This window comes from Dendroctonus ponderosae, unplaced genomic scaffold (genome assembly GCF_020466585.1).
Source record: "Dendroctonus ponderosae isolate FM_Combo_2020 unplaced genomic scaffold, Dpon_F_20191213v2 Dpon_F_20191213_143, whole genome shotgun sequence".
Classification (NCBI taxonomy): domain Eukaryota; kingdom Metazoa; phylum Arthropoda; class Insecta; order Coleoptera; family Curculionidae; genus Dendroctonus; species Dendroctonus ponderosae.
Window position 1 is genome coordinate 6,864 of NW_026017563.1, and position 27,603 is coordinate 34,466.

Genomic DNA, 27,603 nt, shown 5'->3' on the forward strand with positions numbered 1-27,603 from the left:
GTATATTCAGTTCTAATAAGAAAAAAAGAGGAAGTATTATTGCGTGGTTTGTTGTAAACGGGTAGACCATTAGAATGATTTGTTTCGGTAGGATAATAGATGTGAAAATAAATCGCTGATCTAGAAACATACTTCCATGTTCAAAATGCGCAATCAAAATAAAAATCACCAAACGAAACTTAACCAACTAGATACTTAATTTTAGTCTTAACAGCTGTTTTCTTTAACTTAGTACCTTAAAAATTATTTACATAATGTTCAATATTATTAAATTATTATATAAATCACAGTTAGACGGTAAGATGTTGCCATACTTCTCTTCTAATCAAGAACACTAGCAAAACAATACAATCAATGCACTTTTTGAATTTCTTTGAACTATAGTTGTTTTCATTTAATATAACCACTGGAGCGGTGTTGAACTGCAACGATTTCAATCTTTTAAAAGTGGCCACGCGTCATCGATAATTCTGTCAATTTTCAATACTTCCACTGTACAATCGCTCATATCTACATATGTATCCATGTTAACAATCTTCATCATTTCCTGTGCGGTGGTAGTATACTCCAAATCATTCAAATGAAAAGTGGTTGAAATAGAAGACAAATCCAAAGTGCTATTGCATTTTTCGTCATCTGAACAACGCTGTAATAGAGCAGAAGTGGACTTTCTAGCAAAATTCTTTTTTTTTGCTGATTTCGAAGGCTCAGGCAATATTGGTATAGCATTAGTAATTATGGTTCGCATTGCTTCGGACAATTCGTTCATAACATCATTTAAAACCGTATATGATTCGTCGCAGCCCTCGTGAGCGCTCTGGCAATGCAAAGAATATTCTCCTTGCTTTTGAAATCGAGCACTGCAATAGTTACATGATATAGGCTTCAAGTGCCCTCTTAGATGCCACCTTATGGGTACTGTTGTAGCCGAACATGTCACGAAATTGCATAGCGTGCACGAGAACTCTTTGTATCTAGCTTTTCGGGTGATTCCTGTTTTTTTGTTTCCCACTGTTTGAAAATTTACTCGAGATATGCCATGAACCGTAACGAAATGACTATTCATCTTGGCTTTGGAATAAAACCTGGCGGTACATAGGCTGCATTTAAATCTATACGGAGCATATAGGAGCTGCTCGTCTCTATGAACTTCCAAAAAGTGTCGTCTTAAATTTAACTCGCTGAAAATATCTTCACAAATATTGCATGCCATTTTCGGTACAAATTCACTATCGGCTCTCAATTTACTAAGAATATGAAACTTGGTAAAACAAATTTCATGAATCGATTTTAGATGGGTCATAATTTCAGCTTTATCTTCAGTGAAGAATGCGCATGTCTCGCAAGCATAAACCTTGTCTGTGTGTGAAGCAGATTCAGCTTTTGAATGGTCACTTGATTCATCTTCATCCTCTAGATTAATTACAGGATTAACAGCCACTTCGCCATCAGCCTTAGGCTCATTTTTTAAGGGCTTCTGAGTTTTCGGTGCACGTTTATTTACACCACTAGTGACTTTGGTTTTTGATGGATTTTCGTTAAGTTCAGGTTTATTGCTCAAATCCATTTCCTCAGCAGGCGGCAATGCTTTTTTCTTCGTTTTCTCAATGCAATGTAACGCTTTCTCCAGGGTTGCTCCTTTGGGTTCTAAATATATATTTGCATCTGGATGTTCGACGTGGTGATGATGCTTTAAATCATAGATGGTAAAAAATTCATTTCGACAGTGCTGACACTGATAAGGCATCATTACCCAATGGTACAGCATGTGTTCGCAACACTCAGGCATTGACATGAACCTGAAAATAAAATTCATGCAACTTATTAAGATTCTGGCAAAGTCGCGTCGCGCCAACAAATTTACAACATTAAACATTATATTTTAAAAGCTAATTTGAATACCTACTTCTTAGGACAGAATAAACATTTAATGTCCATTGGCCCAGTTAAAAGACTATTAGTTTTTAACAATGGCGTATTCTTCAAGATAAGCGCACTTTGCTTTTGAATAACCATGTGAATCCATGTATTTAATTTAATATTTGTGGCAAGTGGTTCAATAATATCTTCCTTACAACCCGGATGAACTTTCAAATGTTCTTGCATGTATTTATATGTAATACTGATGTCTTTACAAGAATTGCATCTATACCTGGAAAAGGAGTACAAACTGTCACTATACTTTGATTCGCATCATAAAATCAGTTTTTGTTCATTTTCTACGATATAGGTAGAACAAGAACAACAGGTAGTTCCAGAACTACGTACCTGTATAAATTAAAGTCTTTGTAAATATGGAACATAAAGTCGCCCACTCTTTTCGATTTAAATTTACGACACTTTGGACACATCCATTGCTTATTGTGCGGCTCTCCCAAGTCTCCAAACAATCTGACAAGATTTTCCTTACTGCAAGAAATAGCCTACGGAAACGAAACATATTTAATTCAGTACGTAACCCGATTATTAATTAAAAACCTTTATTAATTTTATTAAACCTCAATCAATCAAGAGAGCATGTACATAATTTGTCAAACGTTTTAATATTTTAAATTTAAGAAAATTTAATTTAAAAAATCGTAAATAAGTCAGTTACAATTGTTTATATAAATATATACATATAACCATTTATTCTTACCATAGCATAGTCAGATTCAACCGTATCATCTATTTTCGCCACCTTTGCAGGCTCGTGTAATATATTTCCTCCCGATCGTTTTACTGTCCGATTCTTTGATACCGAGATGTTCTCTTGGTCTGTCGTATTTGGAGTGTCACTGATATCTGTTGCGTCACTTTGCATAGACTTTCCATCCTCGTGATCACTATCCTCTGAATCGATAACTGTAACAAAGTTAAAAGTTCACATCTCAAATATCGTCATTCGATATTAGATATATACATAAATCGATATGGTATTGAGCAGGACTTTTAAATGAAAAAAATAATTTACCTATTACTTTAGGGCTTTGTGTTACATCAATGACATCGTCAGAATCATCTTCTTCAGGTTGTTCCATTTTTGGAATTTTCATATTTTCTGTGCCGGGTTCATCTAGACCTTTTTGTGGAGGCAAACTTTCAATATTTTTATTGTGATATAACCCGCTAGTGCTAGGCTGATTATCGTCGACCATGCTGTCGGAACCTGAAAAAGAAAAACACATTTTTATATTTTAAGCAGTTTTCGAAAAGTGAGTTCGAATTATTTTATTCTATTTTATTTCACCAATTAATAACTTTTTTACTCAAAGCAACAAGAAACCAGATCAATGAAATATTCTGTTCTCTAAAGAATTACACAGCAGTTATATAAAATCACTTTAAATTTAAATTTAACATACCTCTAGCAACGGCGTCGATACAGTCCCACAAATTGGAACGAGCAGTGCTATCTGAAATACGGTAACAGCTCTTCAGGCTTCCTGATGCACTACTTTTTACTACACTATTTGATAGGTCTTTGGAAGGACTGGATACTGCTTTTGGTGTCGAAGCGTTGGCTGTTTTTGTTGAGTTTTGAGTCTTCATTTTTTTAGCTGACTTTGTCGGCTGAGGAGATGAATCGTCAAAGAGGATGCCTCTAATGTGTCGCACTCTATGTTTATCTCGCTGCCACAATGGTGTTGTATCAAATCGAATACGATTCTGTTCTTCATTAATTTCTTCTTCAACCTTAAAAAATTAATGATTAATGTTCGACTGTTTTATTTAAGAAAAAAGTGAATTTGATGAAATGAAATGAATTGAAATTGAATTCGAGTAGCAATCCAAATCTTAACTTACTTTTTGATACATTAGCACGATATCAAACGTGTGATTTGGATGATTGTCTTTGAAATGATCTTGACAACCGACTTCATCATCGCTTTTAAAAGCACACAGCGTACATTTATACTGAGTATCAACATTATGCTTTCTAATAATGTGTGCCTGAACGTCTTCTCTAGTATTATATTTTGATTTGCACATACAGCAGCACCACGGCTTCAATTTCGTTGGAGATGAATGCGGCGTAGCTATTTCATCTTGGTAGGTGAAAGCTTGAGGCTCAGATTCCATGTATCTAACAATTTCATATTTAAATTAAACATGTATTAAATGGCACTATGGAATTTCAGTTATTAGAAATAGTAAATATATATAAACGTTCTTAGCAATTTTTTTTCTTACTTTAGTTTTGGCGTTTTACTAATGCCTTTTAATATAAAACAAAAATTCGTTTTTCTTTTTGCGTCGTTAAATAACGTATCTTTACATGTTTTTTAATTTGCAGACAAAAATTTTATTAGAATATAGTTTCTCCAAATTCAGATAAGAAATCTATTAAAAATTATAAAAATGGGTAGATTTCAATTGAAATACAGAAACGAACATACACTTTATTAATAATAAATATATGAATTAATTAGCACCAAAATAAAACCAGGTTAGCACAGTATTTTGTCGTTAGTTAGTTAGAACATTGAGTAGAACCATGGTACGAAGTCGTTCCACTATAGGATGACAGTCAAAACAATAAACAAAAAGTGAATTGATGAAAGTGATTGATTGAAAGAATTATTTATCTGATCCACAAACCTGCTCCATAAAAAAAATAATTGTTGAACGGTCGAGAAAAGGCAAATAATATTTCTAAGATACCTATTCTTTAAAATAATATTTTTTGGTTATTATGGATAGTAGGAAACGGAATAATTCAATACAAGCCATTAAAAAAAAAACAATGATTAAACTTTGAAATAAAAGCGCCCCAATCAATCTAAAATTTCTTTGAAAGTTTTACTTTACCTGATTGTGTCGACTTTAGCTGCAACATCTGGATGGCTATCTTGACTATGTTTCTCTATTTTGTGTTTCAAATGATGAACAAAATGACAATAATGGCATTTATATAAGTGAAGACCGTGCATCTTAAAGTGCTTCATAACGTGCTCAATGTCGTTTGGTTCGATTTTAATCTTGCAGTGTGCACAGATAAAATTATTATCATCACTATGCAGTGCCATTAGATGATGTTTCAAATTGCTTTCCTCGGGACAGAGGTAGGCGCATCCTTCAGCGCCGCACACATATCGACGATGTGTCGGAACATAATCTGGGTAAATTTCTTCTTTTTCCTCATCTTTTTTATCTAAAATATGAGAACTAAGAAATCTCCCTATTTTGCTTGCATGTTGTGAATTAGTAAAAATGCACAATCCAATTAATTCCGCAAAATTTTACAATTACATTTTACATTCACACATACATTTTTTACATACACACTTCTTTATCAAAGAGGTGTTCTGTGTATCAACTAATTCCCTCACAAAAAATTTTAATTTGACCTTACCTTTTGCAGTTCCACTCATTCTTCCTGTCGTTATTGAACTTGCAGCAAAATTTATCATTTTATCGAACATCTTCTCGTTCTTTTCCAAACAAGGCACAGGGTTAACTGGTGCACTATCGGATACAGCTTTCTCATCCAAATGCATTTGAAGATGTCTTATTATATTCACCTGAAACATATAATATAAAGCTAAACGATACAAATAAAGGTTCACATTGGCTCATTAATGGTCGCTTATGGGGTATTAAACATGTTCAATAATTTAGAAAAAACTATAGATCGACTAACATTACACTATGTCCCATACAAATTCAGACGCTAGTTTCATATTTATATACAGGGTGGTTTTTTTTAACTTGAACCGCTTAAATATTTCGAAAATTAGTGATCATATGAAAAAATGTGTCAAATAAAAAGTAAATATATGCGAGGTTGAAGTTTATTCGTCTTCGCCTACTTATTATTACTAAAAACGCATTATTACGCTCTATTACTAAAAACAGGTCCACCTTCGGACCTTACGAAGTCTGTACTTTACAAGTTGTGAAACACGGGACATCTTAATGTAATACTAAACATATAATAGCAATAATAAACAAACAGAAAGTTTTTGATAATATAAATGTACTTACCCTAACTTTAGTTTGATAGTTACAAACCCCACATTTCACGTTAGAGCTAAATATTTGTCTAATCGGTATACAATCAATCTGATCAGGTGCGTAAGTCGAATTGTCCCCAGTGTAGTTCGGGGTTTCATTTGTAACATCTTTTTCTCTTGACGTACCTGGAGTGGCTTGACTCGGTTTTATTACAAAACAATCTTCCTCCGGGTCAAACTGATCCGCAATTAGCGGAACTAGTGTCGTTTGATTGAGGCTGTGACGAGATCTCATATGGTGTCTAAAATGAAATAATCTATCTAATGTAAACGCTTTTAAACTTTATTTAATTTAACATTTCTAAAATTTTCATCTTTCAAGGTTTTAGAATGTTATTCCAGTATACGGAGTGCACGTAAATTTTGCAGTTAATTTGAAACCGAAACGAAAAAAATATATTATCGATACACAATATAAACTTATTAGAATTATATTCGCTTACCTTGCAATAGACGCAATCGTGAATTTATCATCGCATAATGAACAAGAAAACCTTGCTAAACCGTGAGTCAGGATATGATCTGTCAATCGCAGAAAAGATTTCAAAAGCTTATGGCAATGTGCACATCTCAAGATTTGTTTGCATTTAAAACTAGAGAAAACATGAGATTTAAATGCCTTCACATTGACGAACGATAAATTGCAGGTGCTGCAGCGGAATAGCTCATGTCCTGTTAAAAAAATCAACAATGACGTTTCAATCTCAAACATATTAATTTTAAAGTATATTTACCTGAAAGACCCCGTTGCTTTTTTTCCGCGCTGAGGTAATCCGACTCGTCATCTGAATTGGAAATCATGGATGCTGATCTGTGCATATTACCTATTTTCAAAAGCACTGCAGGCTCAGCACCTGGACTGAATTTATTAAAATTGTTTACTGAACGTCCGTCTTTAGATAATGGAGATTCTTCGGTTAACGGATTTTCCGACAGTGGATCTATAGAATTAGTACTTGCAATAGGTAATTCTTTAGTGGTTTCTATAGTTGAATTTTCAACAATCTCAATGTGTTCAATTGAAGCAATACTTTCTATTTTATGTAAATCGTCACCAACATTTGATGGACGCAGTAAAATGTCAGGCTTGATGGGCTCTGTTAGAGTTGAAAGTGTATTCTTAGATTTTTCAATACTCATTGGCTCAGTCGTTAATTCGTAACTCCTTTGGTCCGCTTCTGTAAGAATACTATCAATCGCAGATTTTAATAAATCATGCTTTTTCACGGAATTACGAGTACATAGCGGGATTAATTCACCACATGGTGTGTTCTGTTCATTGCTCAATCCACTTGCTCGAACTGACTTATGGATCGGCACTACCTTGAAATTTGCACTTGCATCAGTAGAATGAGTTATCATAGAAGTGGCGGAAATATTAGATTGTGATGATTGAATTTTTCTAATAGGAGGATTGCATAAAGCAGATTCAGCAGGATAGATCGTAATGTTACCAATCCGAACTGGACCTTTCGGCTGCTCGCTAGCTTTTATTGCTGAAACTGTTGTGTTCGTGGTAGCAGTTGTTGTTGTTGATGTAGCTGAAACTACAGATGCAGGAACAATATAAATTTTATCTTTAGTTCCGAGCTTGGAGGATAAAACCAACTGTAATTTGGAAGTTGGTGGCAAACGCTGAGATGGCTGATTTGAGGTCGGTGAAGAATTTGGTAATGCTGAAAGCGATGGTTGTGACATACTCGATCCAGCTGGTATTTCATCATGAAATGTAATTTCTTTGCCAGCAGCACTTGAATTTGTTGGCGTTGATAATCGATTTTCGTTCGCTGCTATCTTCTTTAGTGCATCTATTTTAATATGACGAATTTGATTAAACGCTTCGTCTGTATACCGCAGATCTTCGTTCTAAAATTTATAAAATATTCTGTTAATTTGGTGAAGTGCGTTTGACTATTCTGTTAATTTGGTGAAATACGTTAATTTGTTGAAATATTCTACCGTTAGCCTGACTCAACTTATGAAGCACTATGTTTCTGTTACATTTTTACGATACTTTACGATACTTTTTACGAGCAACGGAAGAAGTGAGATAACACATCATTATTGTCATTACGAAAGGTCACGACCAACCAACATCTGCTAAACTAGGCCTGGGTAACACTGTGTTCTGTGGCACTTTGGTGTTGATGACGCTCTGTGTCCGGCCTTGCTCGCGGCCGTGTGAATAGCTCCATGTAAATCAATGTACCTTCAAAACGCGCTTCTCAGCAGCGCCACTGAGAAGCGCTGCAAAGTGGCCCGTGTGAAATGGCTCTTAATGAATGGAATAAACGAAGTCCCAATATACTAGTTGTCTCACAAGCGAATTTTCGGGGAAAGGATTCGAATATTTGGATAACAGGTGTCGGAAATCGTTGAAATAACATAGTTTTCATTTTCCATTATTTTCCGAAACAACGGCACTATATCCAATTCTACATTCAAAATATCTCGATGTACAGTATACAACAGTTCGAGATCTCGAACCTTAATACTTATATTAATTAACTTATACTAAAACACATGTAGCCCAACTTCCTAAAAGAATTTACTTGTCGAGTTGTCGGAGATCTGCAAGACAATCACGAAGATTTCGCAAAGAAACACCGAATTAAGCATGCTTGATATCGGCGAACGAACAATATAATATATTACGACGTGATAATATTTTAATCTCGGCCAACTGATATTTTTCTGCCAGTGCTGCAAAGTTGGGTGATAAATCGCAAATTAGGCGATAAAATTTGCTAAAATGCATCTCAAATGTTGAACTTGGGATATGCGCAAAATGAGTGATAAGTCTTCATCAACGTTATGCGACTTGGGCGAATTTTTGTTCGTCACTATGCGACTTTCTTTATCTAAACATCACGGCGAATTGGTTTGTATTGATTATGCATACCGGTCACAGCGCCTCTTCAGTAAAACCAGGGAAAAAGAGATTAAACGAGCTGCACCGATTAAACTGCCTTGCGTCATGGGCTGTTACCGGTGCAGCGAACCTACGAGTGAACTTACGAACCACCACTACACATCACGTAACACAAAGTCCTCTGTTTTCTCCCAACACAGTTATTTTGTCTATATTATGAGTTTCCTGCATCATAAAAAGTGTTGACGCGTTCTATTGAAGCTACAAGCCGTATCGATATCGCTGTGGAAACACCTTAAAATCCACTGTCTTACCCAGGCCTATGTTAACAACTGTTGTTCGTAGTATTCGCGAGTCCAAAAGTCCAAACGCCCACTGGCGGCTAAGTTATAACTACACTTAACTAGTAACATTTATTTTATTTTGTTTAGTTCTAATCAGCTTTTGCAAGTCCTTAACCAAATACAAACTAACCAAAAAAAAAAATTAAGTGTTGAGTGTAAAACAATCAGATCGAAAAGCGAATGTTAAAATATGGGATGTCAGGAAGGTATTACCAATTTATTTATACGATTTTTGTTTAAACCAACCAGTCATCGGAAAGAGAATAAAGTTATTTTGAGAAACGACTAAAGTTGAATACTGGGCCCGGTGTCCCGGACACAACATGCTTCGTTATTCCGAGACTCTTAAAAGAAGCAATGTTTAGTAATGGGTCGTAATAGCGCTTAACGAAATTATCAAAATGTAGAATACTTACTGACTCAGGGTGGGTTGTTCTGTCTAATATATCTGGCATCAGATTGGAATGACACATCCAAAAATGCGAGTATAAGATGTATCGATCTTTACCACTAACACGACAATAAGCACACTGGAAACTATAAACACCGTGACAATGTGCCCAATGATCCAGAATTTCAGAACTGGAAATTTTCTGCAGACAGTCGTTATAGCTGCACTCCAAAATTGAATTATCATGTAGAGTTTTAATGTGATTAACGAAATCTCTTTCCAATAAAAATTCATGGACTTCTGAAAGACCTACAAAAAGATGTAATTAGAAAAACGGCAGTGATAAGTACTTCTGCTTCCTGTAGCGCCCGATCTTAATGGAGAGCAGAAATCGGAAATAAGTGAAAATTGTCGAAACTTCGGGTTACCTGCAGTAATACTGCACGGGTGTAAATTGCGATTTAGGTCTATCCTAGATAAACTAGCATCTTAAAGACGATCATGTTATCGTTGAGAGCGATAGACCCGCCAACCGTATCCAGTAAAATTAAAAATAGTTTTTTTAAATCCAGTCAACCAAGAGAAAGAAAAATGGTCAAACCTTTTTATTAAAATAATCAGACGAAATACTCCTTTTTTCTGTGGCAAAGCAACTTATACGCGTGCCTAAATGCGCATATTCTTCAAATAATGGTGTATGTTAAATTTGGTGCAATATGATAACTTGATACAATACTAGACCACGAACAAAGTTTCGCTACTTATGGGATAAAATTGGTTCCGAAACTACCAAAAAGCAGGAATAAGGTAATTTTCTAGATTGTCAGGCCCTCGCCTTTTTTTTATGACGGACATACCAGCTGCTATTTTCTTAACTTTGAACGCGAGGGCATGATAAACTATAAAACGTCCTTAAAAAAATTAAATTATTTTAAAATTGCTGCAAATAACCCCACCTTAGATGACTTCTTTGCTAAATGAGCATTTGATTGATCATGATTTACACCCATGCATAAGCTGTTGTAGTAGATTGAGCAAAAATTAATAAGATTTTACAGTTGACTTACCTTCCTTATTTTTACAAACGCAGCGAAACGGTTTACAAATGACTCTGAGGTTGTTCTTTGGAGCTACTGCAGAAAACTTTTTTACAGCCCGGGGCGATGGTATTGTAATAATTGAACACGGCACGTTATGATGAACTGCTTTTTGATGTAGTTCAACATATTCCTTTAAAATTCCTCTGTAAAGGCATAGACTACAAGAAAATCGACTGTTTGCATGTCGAATGTCAATATGCATTGGAACATGTTCCCATGGAGTTTTTATATCGCAATATACACAAGGAACCATTGCAACTATACTTTGGGTCAGATGAACTTTCACGTGGCGAGTAATTAATATTCGTACATTTGTACTAAAGCCACAATAAAAATGTGGACATTTGTAGAGGTCAAATGGAGCTGCAATAAACTTTTTCATAACCCGCGGAGCCTTTTTAGGTTTCTTCAGTTCATTGGTGGACATTTTCGCCTCTTTCACTACTAACGGCATAGCTGAATTTTGCTTAATGGGTGGTTTCCCAAGTAACGATAATGTTGGCACGTTATTTAACGGCACAATGTTAGTAACTGGTGTATCATCAGACGGATTGGTTGGTTGATCATTAGACTCAGCTAATGACATAACACTTGCAATTTTAAATGAAAACGGATTGTCTTCGGCGACCTCTACTGCTTCTCCAGCACAGCTATCTTCATTCCCAGCGGAATTGTTAGTAGTATCATTTTCATAAGCATAATCCGCCGTACTTTCACGATCTTTTTCAACATTTTCAACAGACGGTTGATGTAACTTTTCTTCATCTTTTATTGATAGCTTATCACCGCTTAGTTTTCGCATTCGCAGACTAGCGGCCATACTGAGAAAATCTGAATGGGCATAAACTAAATGGTCGTATAGATTTTCTAATAAGGTAGTATCTGGAGTTGGCTCAATGAGAATTCCACATTTACTGCAAAGAGACGATTTCAAGTTTAAATTTTTATGTCCAAATTTGCAATGCAGTTGGAACACCAATTTGTCTTTCGTAGATACGTAGCAATTATTAGCAATACATGAGTAAATTAACTCATTATCCATTTTAGTCACCTTTATTAAATCAGCCATGGCAAGTACGACGGATGAAGTTGTACCATTATCCACAGGCGAAGTATTACCAATAGATTCTTCAGTTTGAGTTAATACCTCTTGTTGGTTCTCTGCCGCCTCGTTAACTTTACCTTGTAACTTTTCTATCATATTCGAAAATAAGCTGTTAGGTTTGTTTTGATTAAACTTAATATCAGCTTGATGAACCGTTGGTTGTTCCTCCAATACCGGTTTTTTTGTCACTAGGTGCATATGATCGCTTCTGAAGACCGTTGGTGACTGGAAATTGTGAACATATTCGGTGCTACCAAGTGTTATTGACGAATTTGTAGAGTAACTGTCATTCGGCTCAACTTTAACATCGATTGAAACATTTTCCATTGCCAACTGCTCATTCTGTTCATTGTTAAGCATTTCAGATAATTTGTTTACAAACTCAAGCTTTAAGGGTCTGGATCCAATTGATTTATTAAGTTCGTCCATTTTACGCAATCGATCTTCTTCAATCTTCTTTGCATCTTCTTGCAAAATGTCAGTTCTACACGTAAAAACATTAAGATCCTGTTCATTGGACTGAAAATCATCCGATTTTGATCGATGCTCTATTTGTTGAACTGGTTGCGATTCTACTTTCTTACCTTGCAGATTTAACTTTTCTTTTACAATATCTTTAGACTGGTTTTCCTGTGATTTTCTACTTTCATTTAAGGCTGTATTTTTTTCAGGTACCTTACTACTTTCTGGCGGTGGGTCACTGTTTTCCATTAAACTTTTAAGCTTCTCAGTTGCTTTCTGCTTGGCCGCTCTACAGCTCCTACTAGAAAGAGTAATAATACTATCCAAATTATCTCCACTATCTTCAGCAATCAATTTCTCTAGACTGCGTTTTCTTTTCCTAGAAGTTTTTAGAGAATTGTCACTTGGTGGAGCAGTTGTCAGTGACTTTGATTTATTGCTGACATTATCTGCCCCTACCAAATTATCTCTATTGGACCGATCTTCTCCACTTTTTGCAAGTTCTGATGCTTGAGGGTTTGAACGCAATTGTGCGAGCGGTGTATTTTCATTGTCACTGAGAATATTGCATTGTTCATTTTCAACATATCCAAATGTTTTTGATTTAGGGCCGGGTCGTTTTCTAAGCTTAGAGACTGGCTTTTTAAGTATGGGTGGATCAGTTGGCTTTGGCACTTTAATTGAATTATCTTGTTCTCCTTGCAAAACCATCAGTTGTGAATTATCATGTTCCCCAATACATTTGGAATTCCTTCTCAATAGTCGTTCATCTATCACCGTGGACATATTGATTTTATAAATTGTTGGCTTACTTTCCAAGTGATATTTATTAATATGGCTCTGAATGCATTTTTCTTCAATTTGAAAATAGTTACATTCTCCGCACATGTAAACAAAAATAATGGCCAATGAATAATTTATTTTTATGCATGTAGTTTCTTCTCCCTTATGGTTACCAAGAAAGTGGCTCTTGATTGCTCTGCTACTAGCAGTTACATAATTACAGGTAACACATTTGTGACGATACTCTCCCGTGTGTACGGTCACGTGTTCGTAAAAAGTAATTGGTGCAATTGAACTTGCATATCCACATAATCTACATGAATATTCATATTTTGTTTTCAATTTGACATTCGTTATTTCCTCTAACATGTTTCCATTTTCGGCAAAATCTTTAATGGCTTGTTCAGCAATATCAGGAGGAAATCTAGAAGAAAGCACTTCAGACTCTGGATGTTCTTTTAGGTAATGAATGGTCATCATTAACCCCTTGTAATTGCATAATTTACAATATAACTTCTGCTTGGTTTTAAAATCGGCAAAATAATTTTTATCATGCTCAGGTCTATCATTTTCCAGTTCCTCGTCGTCAGTAGGCACATCGCTTGCATAGGAAGAAATAGGAGACTGTGTTCTATTTGGACTGCTAAGTTTTTGTTGAGTTTTCTTCTTTTTATTTTTAGAGATTACGCCAGCAGCCCACTTAGGTGTCTTACGTCGTTTCGTTTTTGTTTTTGGTGAAAATCGAGTTGTTATCTCGCCTTCAGAATCATTACCTGATTCTACTTCAACATCGGACTTTTCCGAGAGAGCTTCAACGCTTTCGAGAAATGAGTCTTTCTCCTGACTACTTTCTGATTTCTGGTCACTCAGCTCATCTTCCGATTCAACATACTTTCTAGTATGTCGTTTCAGCTGTGCAGAAGATCTGTTCGAACTTAAAATGTCATCAGGTATCTTGTTAATTACAACTCGCATATCTTTCATTGATTTTTCTTGTAATTCTAGCTCTTTTAATTTAGATTTCGGCATAGGTTTCCTTCGGGGTTTAGCAACCGGCTCGATTTCTGGACTTTTTTGTACTTTAGTAGTATCAAGGGCATTTGGGTCGTCTTTCAACATGCGACACATCCGCTTTCCGGTAGCAGTGAGCACTCCGTCTCTGATAAACATATCTTGAATATCTTCATGTAAAAAGTCTAATTCCGACTTAAATTTTTTCTTTGGTTTTGTGACCACACGTTTACGGCTCTTAATCCGCTCACCAACAGACATTTGAATTGGCTCTAGAAAAGCAGCATCCAAATTTACGTTTGCTACTTGATCACAATCGCCACCGTCTTCTTCTTGTGATTGAAAGGGTATTTTATTTTCGTTCGTGTTAGTAACTTCACTTACTGGAATATTTTCAATTAATTTGTGTTCTTCAGGCAAAGCGTCTGTAGAGGAACCAACAATCTCCTGTGGATATTCTTTATTAATTGTAACGCCTGTTTCTTTTTTATCATCATCTCCATTGCCATCAGCATTAATGATTTTCCGAATTTTCTGAATTTCTCGATCCTCAAAACTGTCCGAAAATGTTTCTATAAGTGAAAAAAGTGCTGTTTTTTTATCTTTTTTATTGTGACTTTTCAAAAGATTTTCGAAGAAATGAGCCAATATATTTTGTTCTGAGGGTGGCACATTTTGATGTGTTGTCCTCTGCGACGTCGCGCTGTTATCCGAACTGCGGTCATTAGAGATCTCGACATTTTCCGCTGATTTGTTTATACTGTCAGAAGCAGCGGCACCTTCAACCGCCGATATACTTATTTCTTTATCTTCCATGGGTAAACTTGACTGGGTTATTTGACCATCGGCTTTTTGAGATGCATCTGTTTTTTGTTCTAATAAAGAACTTCGAAATTCTATATCGTATTCACTAACAAAATCATCGACTGCTGAAGCTGCGCTTGCTGTAGAAGAACTTTGCCAAATATCTTTCACATTTTCTTTATCAGAATTAATAACTACTTTAATTCTGGTCAGGTTTATTTTCAACTTGTTCAATGCATTTTCATTTTCATTTTCAGTAGGAATGAACGCAGCATTTTTCACATCTGAATTTACTTTACTACCTATATCTTCATTAGAATGCAATTCTTCAAGATTTTTATTTTGAATTGGATCTGTACCTTGAATTGGCTCGGTAGCAGTGCTCATATTCTCATCGCTTTCATCTGATTCACTTAATTCTATTACTCGTCTTCTACGACTCCTACTACAACTCCTTTTGTCTCTATCGATGAAAGTTGTCTCCAGTTCAGGATCACGCTTCGATTTCCTAGGTATTCTAAACGTTTTGAACCCAAAAACTTCGTTAGTATTTCTATTCTCGCCACAACTATATAAACTTTCTAAGGGTGAAGAAAAAGATTCTTCCTTACCCTGATTTAAAGTTTTCCTGTCAGAAGATTTAGCACGTGTCTTGGAAGCACTTCTGTTCGAATACATTTCATCAAATTTATTGGTTTTCAGTTTTGTTTGTTCTTTTGAACAGCAATTACTTTTAACTGGTAATTCTTTAGTTATTACTTTGCCGTCGAGGTCTTTAGATATTCTGTTGCGATTTTTGTTACGTTTTTCGTCTAAATTTGTGAAGTCGTTAGACTCCGAAGAATCGTCCTTATTATGCAATGTACGATCTGCGCTTTTTTCCTTTCCTGCAGATAAACGTGGGTCTTTGACTAAGATTTCCGATTTATCTGTACAATTCGACTCCGTATTCAACCCTCTAGTGAGTAATCGTGGATCCCTGGTAGCATTCTGCTTCTGCAATGTAATATCTTTTTGTCTATCTTCTACAGCTTTAGCTTCCCTCTCTTGTCGCTCCTTTATTGCTTTATATTCTCTATAACTTCTAGGATCGTTAAGCCGCTTGTCCCTAAACCATCGGAATCTCTCCTGCTGATAATTTTGTTCCGACGTATAATTCATTGGTTCAAATTTAACCGGAGCAACTTGGCTACTACCGTAAAATCCTCCCTGCTTATTAAAAGAACTTTGTCGAGCAAAATTGCTAGTGGTATCATAACCCTGCATGTTATGGTCGGTCATAGGAGGAATAAAACGTTGATTAAGAGGATACTGACTTGGGTTCATATATTGCGGATGTTCCATATGTGAAGAATCAAATCGTTGATTCAAACTATATTGATCCATGTTTGGATAGGTGGGATTCAAATGTGAGGAATCGAATCGCTGATCAATACTATATTGGTCTGTGTTTAGACATGTACCTTCAGAGAGTGGTAGATCAAAATTAGCTCTAGGGGTACATGGTGCATCAAAATCGACACGAGGCGTGCTCAGGCTGATATTTACTCCGTGTTCAGTAAATACTCCAGGCAGAACTGTAGATGGAAAAGAAGGTTGTGGTAAAACTCCAGATCCAAGTGTTGACAAAAGCGACGATGGGCAATCTGAGTATGACACTGACGGTCTTCTTATTGGGGCACTCGGACTCTGATCGACCATATTGGAAACAATTTGTCCAAGACTATGCTCACTTCCTGGGGGTTGAAATAAAATTGGTCTATGTGTAGGAGACAAAATTGACTGCTGAGGCGATAGCAAAGTATTTGGTTTCATAACACCAGAATTATTATGTTGATGTACTGAAGCACGCGGAGGCGACTGAAATGATAGTTGAGGTAATTGACAGTTATCTTTATGTAAAGGAGTGAAAATATTCTGCAGAATCCTAGGGAGCTGTACAGGTTTATTATCTTTTGGATCAACACAGCTCGAAGGTCCCCCATGAGGTGTCTGAATTAAAAATGTTGAATTATCAGTAGTTGGAGCTCTCGCCTGCTCAAACGCAGGAATAATTGATTTAACAGAAGAGGTCTTCATCGACTTCTCAATATCCTCAGAAACCACTTTGTCGATATCTAGAAGATCGGTTTCAACTGGTTTTGGTTTCGGCTTCGGATTATATTTGTCAGCCAAACGTTTAAACGTGGGTCTTGTCATCTTTTCAAAATTTGTATTTGTTACTAATCCATGATTCGAAATTTTATTAGCCATACTAGAGTGATGCTTAAAGTCCGAATTAGAAGCACCCTTTTCTTTATCGACAATAAGATTTTTCTCGAACACCTTTCCCTGAGTTTCGCAATTTTCACTTTCCCCTTTGGCGCATTTCAGTTCGTTCAGACTCAGTGGTAAAGTCTTGTCGCGCGAAAATTTATCGTCTGTAGCTGTTTTTGATATAACCTTGATGCCATCGTTCTTTTGTGAAGGTCGAGTGATCTCTAATTCTTTATCGTTTTTGCCTTTAGAGTCTACTTTATTCTCCCCGGCAACTGTTTTCTCTATTCCCTTATCTGAAACTACAGACGCCGAAGTCGCCTCTTTCGAATGGGTAACGGATGATCTTCTCTCAGCTTTTTTAGTTTTCTTCGTGTCTTTTATGATCTTATCATCGATACTGGATAACAAATTTCCAAAGGTATCCGTTTCTTTTGCTGTATTTTTCTCGCTTTCCAAGCTACTTAAAACAACATTAATTGAAGGTCGATTGGAAGAAGTGTCCAGCTTTGTGCATGCGGCTGCCTTTTCAGCGCACAGTGATGGCTTTGTTTCTTTTGGCGAATGGGAAGAACTTTTTGATTCTTTCGACTTGCGAGATCGGCGTGTCTTGTCATCACTGTACGCCAGCCTGTTTGATGGAGTATGCGCATTACGAGCAGTTGGATTTATAAAATCATTTTCAACAGCAATATCTAGACCTAGAGCCTCATTCAACTCGTCGACTTTAAGTTGCAATTGAAGTTGCTTTCTATACTCTTGCAATTCGAAAACTGTTTTATTAGCAAACGCCGCGGACGAGATTTTATGATGAACGTCGTCTTCTAAAGTTTTGAGATCGTCTAAACTTATTGGGGGTTTTGACATATCCGGAAGTTTTTGTAAAACATCAGAAGGTTTCTGTATTACAACGTTGCTGTAAACGTCGACTTTCGGTCTACTTTCATTTGATCGAGCGTGCAAGCTAGACCTAAAACAAATTACTTATTTCAACAGCGGTTCTACTTATGAAACGTATAAGCCTGTTTTTTTGTTTGTTTTCGATTGTTTGCAATTCAGTATGTGGGTACAAATACATAATAATATATAAACAATTACCTAACTGCTGACGTCTCAACTTTTTCTGTAGGAATAGTAACAGGCTTATTTAGTACAATATTTCTAACTGGACTTGGGCTTCGTGGAGTAGAGGAAGGACTACTAGTAAACGAAACTCTGTTAAATGTTGAGCTATCACATCTTGATGGACCTTTAGAAGTACTAGCACACTCTTTCGTACTATCGATAGGTCTTGATGATTTTATTTGAGGATTCTATAAGTAAACGAAATTTTAAAGGCATTACCTAATAGAAAAACACAACAAACTTACCACTTTATGATAAATATTCGTTAATACTTGTTCACATCTAATAAGAGTTTCAAGTTTTAGTCTGTAAAAAAAATTATGTTTAAACTACGTAATCCATAAAAATTGCATTAAAAGAATCTCATCCAAATTACAGTAATCTTACTTTTTTCTCGTATCAGTTATCATGTCATGTAAAGATTTTATTTTTGTCAATTGAGCTTGCCGATTTCCTTTTGCTTCCAACTCTATCATCATATTTTTCAGAAATGGAATGTACCGTCGGAGAGAATCCAATTTTGTTTCGTAATCTGAATCCTCCATTTCTACTTCAACTGTAAAAGATTAAGTTTTGTTGTGTAAACTGATATTTTTCAAATATCCAGTCAATTATGATATATTTAGCTGGCAATTACTTAATATTATATTTACAATAAAATAAAACAATAAGGCTATTTAAAATCGTAAAATGTAAAAAATAAACGTATTGACGAGCTCGATTCAATCAAATGGTAGCTGTAAATAATAAAGTACAAATCAGAACCATTTTAAATCAGCATTCTAACTTTTTATCTACTAATACCCGCTATTTGTCTTTGTCAAACATTTCAGCTTGATTGCTTATATCCTGTAGTTTGTTGGCTTGAATCGGAGGTTTAAAAGTTACAAGATGCGCGGTACAGACTACGACAAAGGTTTTTGGACAATTAGGAATTGTGAAATATGTAGGGTAAAGCAGAGAGGATTAGAACCTTTTCACACGGGCCTCTCTGCAGCGTTTCTCAGTGGCGTCTGCTAAGAGTAAGTAACTGCGCTCTCTGTACACTACTACTAACAATTATCTATTATTATCTAACAAATAATACCAGTGTCTGTTTAAGTGTTTGACTACCGGGCTGCAATAAAAAGCAATAAATAGAGGATTACGAAAACATTGCATATCCATCTATCCATGTCACCTCAAAAATATTTCAGTTTGATCACTCTTTAAAACAAAACCATCAATATTAATCAAACTGAACAATCTAATATAACGGACCAAATCCAACTTTGAGATTATAAACCCATCTTTATAAGCGGCGGCTAAACGTAGGAATACGATCCCTTTAGTGTTCATGGACGGACTGTAAGCTATCATGTCTTAATTTTTACGTTTGGTGATGTGCTGATTTAGGTTAGGATTGGCCTTAATTCGTGACTAACGACTACAGCGTGTTCAAAATTATTTTATACATTATTGCAGACCAAAAAAAATGGATCGGCTTTGTTTATTCCGCAATTAAGTTTTTAAACATCACAGAAATTATAAGCGCAATTGAAGTCAGGTTCACAGGTGGGACGTCAAAATGGTTATTGAATATGCATACGATATATCATTGTTTGAATGCAAATAATATCGTGAGTACTTAATGTAGATAAGTAAGTACGTAATGAAGATTCAAGACATCATTTAACACAGAAACGTGTACCACAGTATATGGTTGTATTAAATGTACTATGAAATCTGTCTTTTTGATCAAAATAAATATAGGCACAAGCCGCCTGTACAACATTTATTGATAATATGAAAGTACTACTCGAATATGTACTACTATTTATTACTACTCGCCATTTCGATTTGATGTTGCCTTTGACCTCAACAACTACAATGTTACAAAAATCTAGTTGAATTTTCAGTAAAATATAACTTAAGTTTTTTGCACACACGTAATTGAAAATGTGGATGCTTGTTATTGAAAATTCAAATACTTGTGATTGAAAATTCAAATTACTTTTGGTTGCATTTTTTTATATAAAAATCATGTCATCCGTATAAGATGTTTATAAATCATACTACCATCAAATATCAAAGTTTCACTTGATCCAGATGCCCACCCATTTCTACTATGATATAATATCAACGCTTTCCATTTAACAGCCTTCAACGAGGGTTACACAAGATATTTTTTATGTTAAATCCAGTTCATGTCTTTCTTGTGCCATTTCATATTCATTATTATCAAATTTACTTATTGTTATACAGATTGTAAATAGTGGTAAATTAATTAATTAATTAATACTACTTATTACTACTAAATTAATACTACCATCATGTTGAAATCTTATCTCTAACAAGTTAAGACATACAATTGGAATGTACATAACCATAAAAACTAACTTAGAGTAAAATATAAAAATTAATCTCAAGGTTCAATTTGTCATAAATGAATTAAAAATCATACATACACTTTTACTAAAATTATATCATCTATAGTCCGTACGCTATAACTTTGGTCGCACGTCATCAGTGACGAAATTTGACTCCCAACATAAAAACAATTATGCATGAAATTTGTGTCGAATCTTTTTTCTAATGTTTTGGGCATTGGCGAACCTCAAGCAGTCGTAAAATACCAAACTCTATAATAATACCGAATTTCACGCGATATTGATTATTTATGTTCACCTTTAAAATTATTAGGTTGATGAAAATTACAAGGCGGCCGAATCGATCGTAGATGTATTGGATTTTTTTAAATAATACATGACGTTTGCTTGTTGCATTTATCATGTACTTGTCCATGACTTTTCCGTTGACGGTATATTTGTCAAATAAACTTTTCAAATAAACCATTATTCAATGGGATACCAATCAAAGATCGGACCACTAAAAAATAATACTTAATAACAAAGTTGAAACTCAATCTTCAACTTAAATATATTTTTTTAATATTTTTCTCGTACTCTTTAAGTGAGCCTCTATAGCCCCTTAAAAAGAATGACGCCGATTTTAAATGACCCTGTATAAAAAAAATCAAATTATCTCACAAAGCTCGGATACGGCTAAAAAATTTGATGTCTTGGTTAACCATATGGTAACTGTATGTGGCCTTCACGAACTAGATTCCGAAGTCTGACATCTTGAAGAAGATTAAATGTTAAGTGTTCATGGTGCCGCGTCGTAAGAGGCGAGATGTCGTGGCACATGGACACGCAGAGCGGCATCAACACACAAGCCAATACTTCAGGTTAAGATGAATGTAACAAATACTGTTTGTCTTCCACTACTAATTTGTCCTCCAAGCTGCAGGATTCACAAAATGTAAATTGTGCGGGCCCTTTGCACGGCACTATATCTTCATATATGTAAAGCCATCACTCCTGTGCAGGGCAGGTACAAACAGTATACAAACTAGGCCTCGGAATCAAACTCGAATAATTCGAGTATTCGAATATTCAAATTATAAGTGTCTAGTCATAACTCGAATATTCGAATACTCGAATATTGGAATACGCGAATACTCGAATAATCGAATACTCGAATACTCGAACACTCGAATACACCATTATGGAACTCACAAAGTGTAAATACCTTTACATGCACTTTGTATACTTTTATAAAGTAAATTATTCATATTCTACAAGCATTTAAACAAATACCCATATATTTACAAGCAAACGATAATAATCATTTACCCTCCTGCAAATGAATATGAAATTACGTCTCTGTGTTCTGGTGATTTGCGTCATCAACTTCTGCGCGGTGTTACAATTAATGTGCCGACAAAGGCCCTTTTTTATCCATTGCGGCTAGTTGCCAAAAATGATATGAGATAACGATTTTTCGGAAAACTCTTGGAAAACGGTGAACGGAAAACGAATACTCAAATACTCGAATTTTCGAATACGCGAGTATTCAAATACTCGAATATTCGTTAGATATTCGAGCACTCGAATAATTTTACAGTTCGAATAAACTACTAAACGAGTATTCGAATTTCAGAATTTTAAAAATTTTGAGCCCTAATCCAAACCGACGGCAGCGTGTACTAGATCCGCCATGATGCTTGTCGGGTGGTACTTTTACGCTTTTGTCGCTTCAGCCGGTAACCCATTGTATAGTTCCCTCTTTTCTATCAGATAAATCGTCAGGCGATGGCCGTTAATTTGTATTTCATAAATTTACATTTACACAATATCAAAAAAATTTACTTCCTCACGCAAATATTATTCTATTTACCTAATCTTATCATATTTTACTCTGTATATTAATATAGTAATCCGCATCATTATAATGAAACAAATGCATAACATTATAATGAAAAATGCTCAGCATAAGTTTTTCACTTCTGACAATGTTCTAAGTCTTTTTAGTTCCATGTTATACGTCATTGAATTTTGGATTTTCACAACCTAAATATTGAAAATTCAATCAAAATTTACATGAACTACCAAAAATTTAATTTTCAATTACAAAATGTTATGAAAAGTGAATGAATTTCCAACCCGTTTTTAACAGTGTAGGAACAATTGCAGAAGAAACAGCATATTCCAATGTTGAAACGTCAAATGGCTATGCATAGATAGATAACCCACTCCACTGTTATTCAACAAGCTGATCAACAGCTAATGACCTGCAGTTCACGCATGCGCATTAATGGGAACCTACGTTTAACCGCCAGTCCCTCATCAACTAGACATTGACGGCCATGCCGATTGCGACGGAATCAGTTATTTGATGTCGCCAATTTTGAATCAGCTTCTATTATTAAAAATTACTGATCGGTATATAAACTATAGCAAATCTGAGCGATGTTTAAAACATTTTATTTTTTCTCAATTCCAGTTCTTGTTCTAGAAATTGTCTTGAAAAATTTCAAAAAAATCAAAAAAATCTTGTTCGAACACCCAACAGGTGGCAATGCCAATTCTGATCAGATGTGTAAATTAAAATTGTACAAGAAAGCATACCGTCATTCCTTATATACTTAACAAACCCGTTAATTCTCGACATTGACATCAGGAACAATTTAGATTACAAGCAGTGAATAAAAATAACATTGTGCATACAGGATGATTCAAAATTAGCGTCATTCCTTTTAAGGGGTTATGGTGTGATATGTTAGTATGAAAAACTGAGTTTCAACTTTGTTATTAAATATTAGTTTGAAATGGTCCCATCTGATTGGTAGCTTATTCGAAAAAAGAAAAATTACGATCTATACTTCAAATTATGAAAAATTTAATATACAAAAAGGTACTCTTCTACAATTTTTTATGAAAATTTAAAGCAGCAATGATGTTTATTATCAATTCAGGTTGTTATAGGTTGATAGCTTTTGTCGAGAATAACACGCATTTATCAAATTGTGACTTAGGTCCGTATTTATAAACGATACTCAGCAATACAATACAAAATACTCAGCTCATGCTTCGCCAAGTACGAGATCGTGTCCAACCGGGATATTGATTTATAAACAGTATTTCGTATCGGTCGAGTAAATAGATTTATAGGGACTTTCGTATTTATTTGGTTAAATTATATTGGCTGTCAATGTTATTATGTAAATATGTATTTTAAATCGCTGAAAGACTGGTTTATATAACGAAGATCACCGGACACAGGCTACTGTGTCTATAACTAATATTGTACTTTATATAAGAAAGTAGACATAAAATCATAGAAACTTTGCTACTTGTTGCATAGAATCTATAGAATAGAAAACTACTTGTATAGAATCTTAGACATACCAGAAATTGAGTAATGGGTGATATTGGTAGTCCACGATTATCCGCTGTCAATAATAGTTCGTATAAAAAAGGTAAAATCACCTCAATATAGTAGTAGTGGCCTTTGAAAACCGAAACCTTTTCTGTAATTGCACATCCGAGAAAAACTCAAAAGGATTTTTGCCATCTCGTATATCTTTACTAACACGTTGGTCTTCGTTATTTTCCTCCTCTATTACGTCAAAATATTCAAAAACCTCGTCCATTCTTATATTGTACACGACAGTAAAATCAAAACATTAAAATGTAAAAACATAAACAGTAATATAACCTTAAAAACCGTTTAACGGTTCAACGAAAAAGCTCGACCAATGGCTGGGCAGAAGCAATACTCAAGCCACCGTCGACCGATAGTTGAGCAAGCAAAGCTGTTAGCATTGGCTTGAGCATGACAATGGTTTATAAAACGCAATCGAAGCCAAGTCTCGTACTTGATACTCCACTCAGGCTTGAGCATCGTTTATAAATACCTTAGTGTGTCGCAAATTACGCAATGAGGCAGATTATCTTGAAAAACATTGTTGCCGAATTTCTGATCAAGTTTTTGGCAAGTATCTCATGCCCACTTGCACCAAACTTCTTCTGAGCACGTCCTTACATAAGTATATCTTAACATTTAAGTCGACTTGAGCTTCAATGAGTTGCACCATCCGTTTTTAACCTGTTCTTAGCTAAGCTTGAGGCAATAACCGACAACTCTGTATTTTTCGTTCTGGTCTGTATGTATGTGTTGTTTCTAACCGAAATTTGAGACTTTTAAAATTTTGTTTCACTAATGCCTGCAAAACAGAAACGATCTCCTTATTTTAACGCTTCTGAAAGAGATACTCTTCCAGAGCTCGTTGCGTTTCATAAAGATCATCAAAAATAAAAAAACAGATGCTGTGTCTTCCCAAGAAAAGCAGTCAACATGGTAGAAAATAACGGGCCAATTTAATGCTATTTGTTAAAACAATTAATAATTAATTTTAAACAACAATTCCCCGTACGACAGCAATAATCAGAACATTCTACAATAACCAAAAAGAAGGCATCCGGAAGCACATTTCCAATAAAAAAAAAAAAACTTTATCAAACTGGTGGCGGAGGAGTTGTTCCTTCAGTTGCAAGGGGCAATGCAGATAAAATATTATTATCTATTGAAAATAATAAGACCTTGTATGGATTGGATCAATCACTTGCTCCTTTTGATGGTGATTGGGTACAGCCAAATGAAACTCCGCCACCTCTCATTTTCCCAATTAGTCAGAAAGGGTGTGGATAAAACGTTGAAATTCAAAATTCATGATGTACGTAGGTACTTATTTTTTGAAAATAGGACATTATGATTACGCATTTATATACGTATGCTGTATATTTGACTAAGTAGCAACTAAAGTGAGGTTGGAAGAAGGCTAAGTCATGCTTAAGTACTCGAGAACGAGTCCTTAAATTTAAGATTTTCGAAGACGAACTTAAGATCGTGCCATCGGTTGGTGCAAGCTATTTTGGCAGTTAGGCTCGAACTTAACGCTAAGCATAACCTTAAGTCTTCCTTAAATATTTGGTGCAAGTGGGCATCAGTTTTCATTATGAATTATTTTTTTACCAGTTTTTCTGCACTCGCTAAACACCCCTAGAAGAATTACGCCAATTTTGAATCACCCTGTATAATTTCAACTTCACAGCTGTCAAGTCAAGTTTGTAGTCAGTCACAGTCAAGTTGTCAGTCACAGTCAAGTTTGTACATCAGAGTATTCGCTAGTCAAAAAGTTCAAACGCTCACTAGCGGCTAAATTATAACTATACTTTAACAAGTAAAATTTGACACTTATTTTGAATAGATGGCAGCCTTAAAACAAATAGATAAATTTAAAAGTATGCAAGTACTGTTAGGTATTCGCGAGTTCAAAAGTGCAAATGCTCTTTGGTGGTTAAAATAATAACTAACTAACACGTTTTGTTAGCATTGGTGATTTGTTTTGTTCTGTTCTAATCAACTTTTGCAAGCTTTTCATATTTTTGTCATTCATTTTCGTTGCAACTGCAACTGTCACTTTTCCCTTGTTTTCCAACTCCAATAGATAGACAAGTTTGACAAGTCTCAACTGGCACTCGGCAACGAGCATTTTGACGTTTCGCAGCGCCCCCATCGGTAGTTGAATTTGCGAATTACGTTTCTACGGCACCGCCAATGACATCGACTAGAGCGACCCCAACGTCGAGTTCATACTCTCCTTTAAGAATGGTTTCATAACCACAAAACTGCATGTGTATGTTAGTAATACGTATACAGTTCAGTTGCTTAAATTGTTAGAATACTATTTGTTTTCAGCCAAAAACCGGAAATTAAAGTTATTTTGGCATTAGGTATGCAACCACATCACAGATTTTATCTAGTGATAACAGGATAATATGGTAAAATAACGAAAGCACATTGCCAGGAAAAAAATGTTTAAGCAAATATCCATCTGTCATTGCTCGATGTTAAACAATATGGCTGACGCAAAATCGGATCAATTCCAAATCAAATGAGTTAGAACGTTTGTCAATAGGTGTGTGAAAACATATAATTCATATCGATCGGTCATGTGCGAGGGATCCGGACTTATTTAGATCTAAACCTACCTTCTTCAGAAGTTTGGTGATTTGTAATTTACGTGGCGGTTAGCAGTTTGAAGTACTTGCTATTTGATGTGTATCTTCTCGTATCTATGTATGGAGGGTGTAATAGTCCAATCCGCATCAAAAATTGCGTGTCTAACAATGCACTTTATACACCGCCACTTGGTAACACATTTCACTTTGGTTTAAAAAATTGATTAGTCTATAATGTCCCGTAATAACTAACGTAACGTATAAATCATATCATATCATATAGCGTGGAATCATGTATAACGCTAAAACACTTGAAGAGATGTGGTTTGTATGTGCCGCCATTCTGGTAGTTCTACGCCTTGATGACGAGCGGCCATACCAACTGCTTCCCAAACGACGCCGAGGCGTACTTACTAACACGTGTTAAAACAACGACTTACCTCGTATGAGCTCAAAATTATTCACTAATCAGACCGCTGCCAACTTGAATAATATCCGCTAGCTATAAATTGTCTAAAGCAAGCATAATGGCTCTAATACTTTTCCTTAATGCTTGACTTCGTAGATTCCTTGACAAAGTATACCTTTCGCTCACTTCGGATTACTGTGCTGGACGGGCTGTGCGGTGAACAAGCGCGCATCAAACGTCAACGATTTGTTCCGATGAGATCCGCTGCAGGACGATCTTTTTGGCGCATTGGAACTGCAGTCGACGGATTTTAGAGATAGAGACAGAACTTGAAGGTCCAACTCATCGCCACTTTCAATTCAGTAGGTTTTCAAGCGGCGTATTGAACGCATAACATACGCTCGAAGTTCGACTTCACCAGCAAACCAGGTAGAAAATAGAAAAGTGCAGGTAGTCGTTAACTATGTGGAAGCGATTAAGTTCCTTTCCACTTCGTGTTCGTCGCCATATTTGATTCGTTTATGACGTATTTTAAAGGTCGAGTTGGTTGTTCTGCCTGTCATTATCAGGCAACAAAATGTTTCCGCCGAGTTTCGT

The 27,603-nt window shown here is 35.4% G+C and overlaps 1 protein-coding gene across 2 annotated transcripts; it reads right to left on the reverse strand.

The window, feature by feature from the left end:
• Positions 1-121: 121 nt before the first annotated feature.
• On the reverse strand, positions 122-27,603 carry LOC109542141. 2 transcript variants are annotated; one of them, XM_048663284.1, is made up of 19 exons: positions 27,038-27,603; positions 26,628-26,802; positions 18,637-18,805; positions 18,495-18,555; positions 18,223-18,437; positions 10,671-18,094; positions 9,629-9,912; positions 6,731-7,862; positions 6,440-6,668; positions 5,968-6,238; positions 5,336-5,504; positions 4,792-5,134; positions 3,787-4,066; positions 3,345-3,675; positions 2,954-3,148; positions 2,639-2,844; positions 2,269-2,423; positions 1,907-2,152; positions 122-1,799 (listed from the first exon to the last, which is right to left on the reverse strand). In XM_048663284.1, the coding sequence occupies exons 3-19, from the start codon at positions 18,792-18,794 to the stop codon at positions 434-436; spliced, it is 13,065 nt and encodes a 4,354-aa protein (XP_048519241.1). In that variant the 5' UTR covers positions 18,795-18,805; positions 26,628-26,802; positions 27,038-27,603; the 3' UTR covers positions 122-433. The 2 variants fall into 2 exon arrangements, with proteins under 2 accessions (XP_048519241.1, XP_019766776.2); XM_019911217.2 differs by lacking the exon at positions 26,628-26,802.